At 37.0% G+C, this 11,543-nt stretch overlaps 1 protein-coding gene across 2 annotated transcripts; it reads left to right on the top strand.

The window, feature by feature from the left end:
• Positions 1-3,429: 3,429 nt before the first annotated feature.
• Positions 3,430-7,897, top strand: rrp15 (ribosomal RNA processing 15 homolog). 2 transcript variants are annotated; one of them, XM_051718075.1, is made up of 5 exons: positions 3,430-3,562; positions 4,101-4,351; positions 4,492-4,589; positions 5,852-6,032; positions 7,176-7,897. In XM_051718075.1, the coding sequence occupies exons 1-5, from the start codon at positions 3,514-3,516 to the stop codon at positions 7,329-7,331; spliced, it is 735 nt and encodes a 244-aa protein (XP_051574035.1). In that variant the 5' UTR covers positions 3,430-3,513; the 3' UTR covers positions 7,332-7,897. The 2 variants fall into 2 exon arrangements, with proteins under 2 accessions (XP_051574035.1, XP_051574036.1); XM_051718076.1 differs by having other exon boundaries at positions 3,507-3,562; positions 4,104-4,351.
• Positions 7,898-11,543: the final 3,646 nt, after the last annotated feature.

Below are 11,543 nucleotides of genomic sequence, written 5' to 3'. Positions count from 1 at the left end.
AATATGATGTTATGAAAGCTGAAGTATGTCATTTCTGCACCACTATCCACCAAACGGAATTGTAAAAATAAACTTCGTTTTCAAAACAGCTTTCTGAATAGCCCAAAAATTTTACTTTCTGAGTTTTACAAAAAATGAATTCACCCTTTTGCCTGATTAGAATATGCTAACCTGTCATCTGAGTAAAATAAAGGCTTCATTTGATGTTTAAAATGTGACAGCGATAACTTACAAAGATAATATAATCATTGGCAGAGTTGCAAATGACCGTGGCAGAAAATCCAAAATGAAAAAAAAAAAAAAAAACAGTTTAATAACATTGTCGTACTGTTACTTGTCAAACACCACGCAAGAGATTCTTTCATACTGAGTTCACAACCTCTGCTGCTCTACCATTAGAGAGAGTATAACGGTCAGCTAGTGACAGTAAGTCATCGTTTGCGGATACCATTCAAATTATTGGGGAGAGCCATAAACTGACACCTACCTGTTGCAAAATTATCCGTGATTTCTGTTATAAAACAGCAATTTATCGTAGTAATCTTTACACATAGTTCATTCCTAAAGGATTGTTTAACGTAAAACATGTTGAAGATTAGCGGAAGAGAAGATTCTTCACCATTTACCGCTGCCTTACACGTTGTTTTGCTAACCCTGAAGGCTTCCTTTGGGAAAGAGGTTTTATCTGAATCGTCCACACCCTCTCATAATGTATTGTGAATTCACAAGTAAATTTATAGGAATTTTTTACAGTATACAAGTGATTATAATAAAATCACTTACTAACCTTTTCTTAACCTTTATAAAGTTATAGCCAATTTTACAACTTCATTACCATGACGATGTAATGTCAACAAACTCTAAAACCCTGAAATGACTGTATGCGAAACCATGGTTTTACTACAGTAATATTATAGTAGTAACCATGGTTAATTTATGGAAGCCCAGGAGTGTCATTTAAAAAAGAATGAAGGAATAAATTATCAATCTATTAATTTGAAAATAAAAATGTGAATAAATAAACCAATTTATAAATGGACAAATAAATAGACACAGTTAAATGTGTTTATTTAATACATGTTTTAAAAATACAAAACAGCACATTTAAGTCATTTTTAAAAGCGTTTTAAAAAGCATTTGGTAATTGCTTTTCTTCATCCATTTGCCAGATGCTTTTCTTTATTGTTTGATTTTTCCTTTTCTTTTTCCATTTGTCAATCCATACCTGCTGAAACCCAGGAGTGCCAATTAAAAAAGAATGAAGGAATACTGTTGACTCATGGGAGAAACCAATGAACTTTTGACTCAGTTATAAGACACACCCTCTCTGCCATGTGCCACTCGAAGAGGATGAAAGACGGCCTGTCATTGGACCACTGTTCGAGCAGTTTATGTGATATTATTGGATCTGCGAATCTCACGCATAAGAAATGGATGCGAAGCATATCAGAAGTTAATGTTCACTGTGCACTCTCGGAATGACGGTCAGCTGAGGATACAGAGAAGGCAAGCAAGCACACTTTTGTGGAACAAATGGTAGTGTTTAAACTAATGTTGTGTATTAATTATGTGTATTACGAAAATGTCTCTTTCAAATGAAAATTAAAATATATATATATATTTTCCACACCAACCTGCTGTGTATATCTGTTTATAATGTTGCAAATAAAGTTTGTGCTTAATCTTTTGTTGTGCTCATCTTCATAAAATGTTTATTGACTGACAGTAGCTATACACACAGTAAATACACAATGTACACATTCTTTTATCACATTCCTCTTTTACAATTGTAGTCTGGGTCTTATGGATTTAACATTTTGAATGTGAATTTATTTACATTTTAATTGTACCTGAATCAAATTATAGGCAATGTTATAGGCAAACTTTTATTGACACAGATAGTGGCAATTAACTTGTCAAAGATGTTTGAGGTAAAATGTCAAAGATTTAGGCCAGACATTTGCCGGGAGAAAAAAGCAATAACCAACAAGTGTTTTACCCCTTCACTGCTAGAATTGTGTGAAATTAAACCATCGACTCGGTACCTCAAGCGTTGAAGTAGGGTGAGGCAAATGGTGGTTGCTGCGTATGTTTCAGTTCGGGGCGCGGGTCGGGAGGATGGTTATGTTGACAGCATCACGAATACCAGCTCCCATCCTGGACACATATCACTGTGCATGCTCAGGTAATGCCACGCTTGGCATTTCACAGCAACAGTGAATGAGCCACGATTAACTTCTGATATGCTTCACATCCGTTTCTTATGCACGGGATTCGCAGATCCAGTAATATCACATAAACTGCTTGTGCTGTCGTCCAATGACAGGCTATCTTACAGTACATCCTCTTCGGGTGGCACGTGGGAGAGAGGGTGTGTCTTATAACTGAGTCAAAAATTTATTGGTTGCTCCCACGAGTCAACAGTCCAATGACATTTTTTTTTTATTATTTACTCGATTCGCAATTGGAGAAAGAAAAAGAAAAGAAAAAGTAAAACGAAAAGAAAAGCAATTGGCAAAAGAATTAAGAAAAGCAATTGCCAAATACCTTTTTAAAATGCAATTTAAAAGGTGCTTTTAAAGTGCATTAAAAAGTGCATTTAAAAGACTCGTTAATGTACTAATTTATTGCTACATTTAATGAAATTTTAAACATGAAATATGATTTATTAATTCACAATTTTATTGTTAAATATAATGACATTTTAAAACATGAATTAAATAAACACATTTAAATGTGTCTAATTATTTGTACACTTATAAATTGGTTTATTTATTCATTCATATTATTTTATTTTCAAATTAATAGATTGATCATTTATTCCTTCATTTTTTTTTTTTTTTTTTTTTTTTAATGGCACTCCTGGGCTTCCATATTAATTGTGCGGTAACTATGGTTTAACTCAATCCCATGATTAAACTATAGTAACTGTAGTGAAACCATGGTTAAGTTTTGTAAGGGTAAACAAAACAGAAGTCTAATAATTTTCTGTTTAGGCTCACAAATGTAAAATAAAATGACTTGAATTATGAGTAAAAATTACATTTTAAATGACCAATTTTATCCCAAGAAATCGAAGAAAATAAAAATAGAAGTATCGGTATTGACGATACTGGACTTGAAAATATTATTATTGGATCGAAAAGGAATAAGTGGTATGGGCCATCCCTAGTAGTACCCCCATCATGTCACGCCCACTGAGCTGAGGCGATTTTGTGCTTTGGAATCGACTATCAATTCCCAAGGCCTCGAAATCAAATAATACATTATTTTATAAATCGACTCCCAGCCCATCCTAAAGGCAGTCTTCCCAGCCAGGGTTTCCGCAACCCATAGATATTTTTTCTTTGGCTTGTTTGTTGAGGGTTTGTAAATCACTCAGAAAGTTCTTTGTAAAGCTGATTTGGAACATAATGTATTGTGAAGTACCGAATTAAACCGATGCGGAACCTTTCTTGAGCGCCTCTACTTTCACACGGACTCTTTAAATGTTGCTCGTAAATATCAGAAAAGATGGCGACGCTCTTTGAGAAGCCACATGTCGCGGTTGAAGAAGAAAATGGTGAGAAATGTCACTGTAGACTTAAGTTAACATACATTGCGTGTCCATTTGCAACGATATGTATTACTGATGGTTAATCAAACGGCTTTCACGCGTGTTCGGTTACTGACGGAGCTGCCTGAATCAACAGGGAAAATAACATTTAATGTACTTTAATTGTTACAGTAGGACGATAAGTTCTACAAAATTGCAGCACTGTTCAGTGGCTGATGGAATAAAAAGATATGTTTGTTTTGAAATCTCTATTCTTTTGCCAGGTTGTAAATACACATCTTTGCAAGCCTCAGTGATTTATTGTCAGTGTATTCTTCATTAGGAAGGCAAACTGATTGGTTTTCTAATAAAGTTTAGGTATTAGAACCGCAGCTGAAATTTTATTGGGCTAAAATACAGTGATCCAATTTCAACAATGGAATTATCAGAATTAAAGTTTGGGATTTTTAGTCCATGTATGTTAGCTTTTTTGGCCACCTATATGCATGATAAAAAGTCACCATAACTGTGTATAAAATAAAACAAATGATAAATTATTATTTAGAAGATTCTGATGATGGTGTCAGTGAACACGAGGAGACCGCAGGGAGTGATGGAGAGGATGGAGATAAGGAAGAAGAGCAGAATGGAGACGCAGAGGAAAACGACAATCCCAACGCTGGATGGGCTGAAGCCATGGCCAAAATCTTGGGGAAGAAGACACCGGAAAGCAAACCCAGCATCCTCCTGAAAAACAAAGAACTGGACAAGATCAAAGACAAGAAGAAGAAAGAGTGGCTTGAAAAAAAGAAACAGGTAGAGTTTAGAGTGGCCATCTGATAAATTCTACATTGCATTTGTCTTGAACTTACAATTATAAACTCATAAGAGGTATTAAAAGGCCAACCACTAGATGCATGTCACGTCACACATTTTAAGATCTTGTCTTTTGACAGATTGATAAGAAGCAAGCGTGGGAGAATATGTGCCGGGAGAAGCCTGATGTTGTTCGAGACCGAGACCATGAGAGGAATCTACAGAGAATTGCAACAAGGTGAAATATCATTCGGACAAGTAGTCATTTGTGTGCTTCTCTATGGGTGTGGAGTTAAAGCTTTGGAGATGGATGGATAGATAGATGTAGGGCTGGGCAATATGACGATATATATCGTGGCGGTGATGTACAGTGTCAGTCGATAGAGATGTTGCTGTATCGTGTGTATTGTGATATGTAAATATCCATGTGCACGGCGGGAGCATATTTATCAGTGGAAAGGGGCTTCACGTGAGACTGAGGGGGGAATGAATTGCAGCCAGTAAAAGCACAGGTTATTTGCACGCATCGGTTTAGCACCCAATTCACTAAAGCACTTATGCAGATCAGGCAAACGTGCAGAAACAAACTTGTTGCCGAACGCAATTTGCACGCACAATTCCAGTCTTGCTCTCATCAATGCTCAGCGATTCTGAGCGATATATTGCGGAAGATCCAGTAGACCACCATGATCTGATAACCGATATTTGGAGCTGATAGACATTTGCATTAAAAATGAAAATTTTTGTGTCGAAATTTACATTAACACAAAATCCAACACAAAGTGTCCTTTAAATGCCTTTGAACATGTTTAATGAACTACTGCAAAACAGAACATTTCAATATTATCCTTTGGAAAATACTGGAAGACAACATCAACATTATTTTTTCAAAAATAAAATGGAGGGAGCTCCTAGCAGCACTTCTTTTGAACTGAAACTTTAAATATATGAATGTTATGAATGTTTCAGTTCTATAAATGTATTTATAAAAACAAAAGTATTAAAATTTTGACCTTTGTTTTTGGTAGATTTATTTTGTCAAAAAAGCAATGTATTTTTCTTTCACACCTTTGTTTCCTATAATGAAAAGAACTTGGATTTCTCCAACCAGGTTGCCTTGCTTTCTTATAAAGAACATGCAATTTGAATAATATTGGAGTACATTTAAAAGTTGAAAAAATCTAATCGTGAATCGTTTGATAAAAATCAAGATTTTATTTTTTTGCCATATCGCCCAGCCCAAGGATGGATAGATAATTTGATGGGTGGATGGATAAATAAATGGATGGATAGATGGATAGGTTGGCTTAGAGGTCAGAACAGGCTGAAGAACTGTGCCTAGTTTGGTGGATGTTGCTCTTAGACGTCCATTTAACATTTCTAATAATTACTCCGAGGTTTTTTGGCTATTTAGTCATCCAAAAGCGTCCTGTGTTTTAATTGATTATTTGTTTTCCATCTGGACTTTCTTGTAGTTCATTCATCTGTTGTTCTGTTTAGGGGTGTAGTGCAGTTGTTCAACGCAGTGAAGAAACATCAGAAGAACGTGGATCAAATGATGAAGGATGTCGGCGGTTCAGAGAGAAAGAAAGCCAAAATTCTGTCCTCTGTGTCTAAGAAAGACTTCATTGATGTTCTTCGAGGGGCAGACTCACCTGCCATAAAGAAAGGGAAAAAAGAGGTACGATTACATGATCTTACCACGAGCTCCCAATTCCTTTTCATTTGGCACATCTTCCTTGCTTTTAGTTGTCATGAAATCAAAGCCTGACCCTGTTTACCTTCTAATACATGTTCGCTTGGTCTTATAATGTTCAACAATAGCCAAGCATCTATTTAGTCATTGTTTCAGGCTACTATTGTTGGTACTGCATCCAAAAGTTAAAGCAGTAATTTAGTGCAGGCTGCCATTATTGTTACAATGGGTTCAGAATTGATGGCAAATAACGATAGATTTGAAAAAGAAGTTCTACCATTGGGATATGTGATAAATTTGACTTTCAGCCTCAAAGTCCCAGTCAAAAAGCCCCTCAAAAGTGAAATGGTCACAGTAATGTTTTTTTTTTTTTTCTGCTTGTCATCATATGGGGTCTCATACATCTCTTCACAGAGCCATACCATTGAGAACAGTTGTCCTTGGCTTTTTTTTTTTTTTTTTCAATTCAGTATGGTCAATTTCCCACTGGTGGTTCTTCTCGTAGTGCAGTTACAGAACTAGAATAGAAAGTGTGATGTCTTGCTGACTGTGGAGGACTGCTATCACTCACAGAAGAAAAGACTCAAGCTGTCTGACATGATTCCAACCGATCTGACTCTGATAGCTTTGGTGTTATCTGGGACTGAACACACTGAACCCTGAGACAAATGTGGCTGTGCTGTCTCTATATGAAACGGCCTATGTTTGGAATAGCATACTCACATACTACTTATAATATTTCTGCAGTATGTGTACTGTGCACCTGTATGCAGACCTACTACATTTGCTATAATGTGCAATATAAAACGGAACACACTGTGTTGCTATTTTGGGCTGGATGGACCATTCAAACAAAACGAGGAATGTTTTAATAGTGCCACAGAGCCACACTGTTGCACTTTTAGGTGAAATCAACATACAAATGGCTTACTTATTGTTGTCGCTGCATATTAAACTGCGATAGGAGAAATAATTTTAAGAGTAGAAGAAATTAACACACATTTCTTTACATTTCTTCTCTCATTGTGTCCATGTAGTGGCACTGCGACTATGTTAATTTGAGCTTAATCTCTATAGCAGTGTGTGATTTATGTGCCTTGATCTTTTTCTGCTGGTTGATCTCTGCAGACAGCAGAGGTGAAGGTGGAGAGTCCAGCCTGGAGTGTGCTGAGAGATGACTTCATGATGGGTGCGTCCATGAAGGACTGGGATAAAGAGAGTGGTGAAGAGGCAGGAGGAGGAAACCAAGAGCCTGATGAGGACTGCAACAGTGAATCAGACTGATTGCATATGTGCGTCATCCAGCGCATACACACAGTCTGCACCAAGAGCTAAGTCTCTACATGGCCCAGAGTTCCCTGTGGCTGGGTCACATTTGGCTGACTGTGGAATTAAGAGAGATGCTGGTTTGTGGTGTTGCTCTGATCTGGACATTGTGAACTGGATCTGTTCATATGTCATGCAAACAGGGTCTTTATTGATGAATCCTGTAACGTTTTGCCAAAACTGTCTTCTATTTCTGTATATAGTCATTAATACTGTGTGTTTTGCAATTTGCGTAATAAAATTTTTACGTGTGGTATGGAGAATTTCGAGATGTTCACTTCATAACATTATGAGAACTGGCCAGATATTTCATAATTACGGTAAGAGAATGACTGTGAATAAATTTACCCTTTATGAAATGTTTGTTGCCATGTTCTTTTTGCCTTGTATTGGTCATTTGGATAAGATACATTTTAGTTGATTCTCAACTGATTTAGCTTCAGAAGTCAATAGTTACCCAACACCGTACCAAATTTTTTATTGTACTAAAGTAAATAAATGACTTCAAAATAATTTTCTTTCAACCAACGATATGCACATTTTTGAGACTTGTGTCTCTGCAGAATATTAATAGATGTTTTCCTAAAACACAGTTGGAATGAGGACAGAGGAAGCTTAAAGGTGAAGTGTGTAACTATTTTGATGTCAAAATACTTTCTAATATCCCCGTTTATTTTTCATTGACAACTATACACCGATCAGCCACAACATTAAAACCACCTGCCTAATATTGTGTAGGTCCCCCTTGTGCCGCCAAAACAGCGTCAACCCGCATCTCAGAATAGCATTCCGAGATGATATTCTTCTCACCACAATTGTACAGAGCGGTTATCTGAGTTACTGTAGACTTTGTCAGTTTGATCCAGTCTGGTCATTTTCTGTTGACCTTTCTCATCAACAAGACGTTTCCATCCACAGAACTGTCGCTCACTGGATGTTTTTTGTTTTTGGTGCCAGATGGGCTGGTTTGAGTATTTCTGCAACTGCTGATCAGCTGGTATTTTCATGCACAACAGTCTCTAGAATTTACTCAGAATGGTACCAAAAACAAAAAAACATCCAGTGAGCATTGTTTGCTTCCTGTTTCCACATTCAACCCATCAATGTAGCTGTATTTCCATCCCAAAACGATGTGCCTTCTCTTGTACAAGCCTTGCAGGAAAGTGTATATTTGAACAGACTGCCAGCACCAGAACCCTTTGTATTTAATGGTGATCCTATTCAGTACATTGTGTGGAAGGCTTCTTTTACATCACTCATTGATTGGAAGAGTATATCTGCAGCCGATAAACTTTATTATTTGAAAAGGTAAGTGGGGGTCCTGCACGTTAAATCTTAGATGGTACCTTTTAAAGAAGCGATGATGAAGACTATAAGGATGCCTGGGACAAACTGAATCAGAGGTAGGGCCAGCAATTCGTGATGCAACATGCCTTCAGGCAAAGATTTGCACATTTGCCAAAAATCCAGTCAAAGGATACCTTTGGACTCAGGGATTTTTATGATTTTCTTAATGCTTATCAAGATGCCATTTCTCATGTTAAAGGTTTGCAGAAATTAAATGATTGTGAGGAAAATCAAAGGCTGGTCCACAAGTTACCTGATTGGGCTGCCTCATGCTGGAACCGTCAAGTTATACAAGCCTTGATGGATAACAAAGACTTTCCTCATTTTAAAGCCTTTGCAGCATTTGTTTCATTGGAAGCTGAGATTTCCTGTAATCCAATTACATTTTCTATGCTTCCAGTTTAGAATCCTCTGAGAAACCGAAACTTCAAAGAAAATAAGGGAAATAAGGCAAATGTATTCAGCGCATACGCTGTTTCAGGGATTGATGAACAAAGGCCTAAGAAGAAAGGTACAAGACCTCCTTGCATCCTTTGTCAAAACCCTAAACATCAGCTGCATGATTGTTCCAAACTGATGATCAAAATATTGTAGGAGCGAAGGGAATATGTAAAGGAAAATAACCTCTGTTATGGATTTTTGAAACCCAGACATGGTACACGAGACTGTCGTCATCGTCTCTTCTGTGATACGGGTAAAAGAAAGCATCCTACTTGCCTTCATGATGACAACAATGTCAAAAGAAGAAAGGCCTGTTCCTGCAATAGTTTCTGCCTCAAACACAAACTGCTGTGTCACTTAGTGTGGCAAAAGAAGGGGCGTCCTGTACATCTATGCTTGTGTCAGTGTGGCTGTCAGCAAGTAATGATACCAAGTTAGGTGTGGGCGATATACCGGTAGACATGATAAACCCATAGAAATTTGGCAACCGGTATACATTTTGGATTATCGTCTGTATTGCGGTTACGCAAAACCGCCACCGTGTGCAAAAAATGTGCACTTCATTCTATGCATGATGAAGGTGGAGTGGCTTTATGTGAGACTGAGAGAATTGAAGAAACAGGGTTTTTCAGGTACTGACCATTTTTCAGCAGCCGCCCAAGCTAAATTTCGGGCTGCCGAAGCAAATTCAATGACATTAATCTCGCGTTCTGAACACGCTTCTCATCAGACACACTTAGCTATGTTTCACATTATTTTCATGTGCTATCTCTGAAGCAAAGTGCACACGAGTCCAGCATGCTTCCATGTTGGGCTCCACAGACACTTGTGCTACTCAACCCGGTTTCTCTCTATCGCACCACAAACTTAAAAATTTGCGTGATCCATTTGAACTGAGTTTTGAGTCTTTTACCTTAAAGTGCTATGGATTAAGTCATACATCTCAAACTGCAAGAGAGAGACCGACATTCTAACCAACACTGAAGAGGAAAACAGCTAAAACAATGTGTCATGCACTAACAATTGTCATCTGTCATGCAGATTTTTTAAACTACACATCATCACCCTTAATAAAATTCAGTTAAAATGATTTTAGATATTAGAAATCAAACTGGCTTTGCTTTCAGATATTCAAATTTTGTCTACAGAGATGACTTAAACCATGACTTAAGAGCCTAATGAAGTGTTTTATAATAATAATACTAGTCAGCAACATCAGACTGAAATGTGAAATTTAGCATTGTGGTAAGTTTGATTACCACTTTTTGAATACCACCAATTTTTTTTGTCAAGAGAAAATTATACAAGAGGAAGTAGTTTTCACCTATAAAGTATTTAATTCAATGAATGGATTTTTCAGCAAAAAAAAAGGCATTACAATATGGTTATTTAATATAGTTTGTTTGAAAAATGTAACTATATTGTGATATATATCGTTATCGTGAAATAAAATGTCATGTTATAAGATTTTGGTCATATCGCCCACCCCTAAACCAAGTGCTGAACATTTTTCCTATGCTCTGCTTGACTCGCAAAGTGACACTACTTTTATTGATGAGGGAGTAAGTAATGCCTTACTAACAAACAAATTTCCTGTGAAGTTAATGTTAGCCACCATGACTGGTAAGGACACTGTGGTTTAAAGTGAAAGAATTTCTGTGTTTTGTATGAGAGGTTATAGCTCTGCTATATGTTAAACTCCCTCCTGTTTATACCAAGGATTGCATTCCAGATAACCATGTGCATATTCCCACGTGTGAAACAACTACACTTTAGAATCACTTTTCTGCCATTGTGGATGAAATTCCACCTCTAAAAGATTGTGAGGTTGACCTTTTAATAGGCTGTTTGAGAGCACTGGCACCAAGACAGGTGATCTTGGGAGAAAATGATGAACCCTATGCAGTTCGAACGGACTTGGGCTGGAGTACTGTTGGATGCTCATCATCCCAGCTTGACTCTTTAAGTTCTACCAACCTTTGCCATAGAATTTCTGTTAAAGAACTTCCTCCAGTGAACCAAGTAGATGCCATGTGCATTTTGGAATCTGATTTTAAGTGATTTAATGATGACATTAAACTTTTGTCTCAGGATGATATAGTTTCCCTGAACAAATCAAGTATTTGTATGAGAGAAAACAGTTATGGCCACAACAAAATGCCGTTATCATTCAGAGAAAGACCAGACCCACCAAATAATAATAGCTAAGCATGATGAAATCATTTTAAACAACCATCTCCTCAGAGGACCTGACTTGATGAACAATTTGAACAGTGTCCTCAAGAATGGGGATTTCATTGAGCAAGCTAAAGAGTACCAGATGATCAATTCATCTGGAGGAAATAAGGACCAGTATCTGTTAGACTCTCAATTTGTAATGAA

The sequence above is a fragment of the Myxocyprinus asiaticus genome, chromosome 15 (assembly GCF_019703515.2).
Source record: "Myxocyprinus asiaticus isolate MX2 ecotype Aquarium Trade chromosome 15, UBuf_Myxa_2, whole genome shotgun sequence".
Lineage (NCBI taxonomy): Eukaryota > Metazoa > Chordata > Actinopteri > Cypriniformes > Catostomidae > Myxocyprinus > Myxocyprinus asiaticus.
Note: the sequence above shows the minus strand (reverse complement) of the source record. Positions and strands in the feature narration are given on the sequence as shown.

What these genes read in the sequence shown, in the direction of transcription:
- rrp15 (XM_051718075.1), top strand. Translation starts at nt 3,514, where the DNA reads ATGGCGACGCTCTTTGAGAAGCCACATGTCGCGGTTGAAGAAGAAAAT. An exon ending in CGCGGTTGAAGAAGAAAATG is followed by an intron (nt 3,563 to 4,100) that starts GTGAGAAATGTC and finishes ATTATTATTTAG; the next exon opens with AAGATTCTGATGATGGTGTC. An exon ending in GGCTTGAAAAAAAGAAACAG is followed by an intron (nt 4,352 to 4,491) that starts GTAGAGTTTAGA and finishes GTCTTTTGACAG; the next exon opens with ATTGATAAGAAGCAAGCGTG.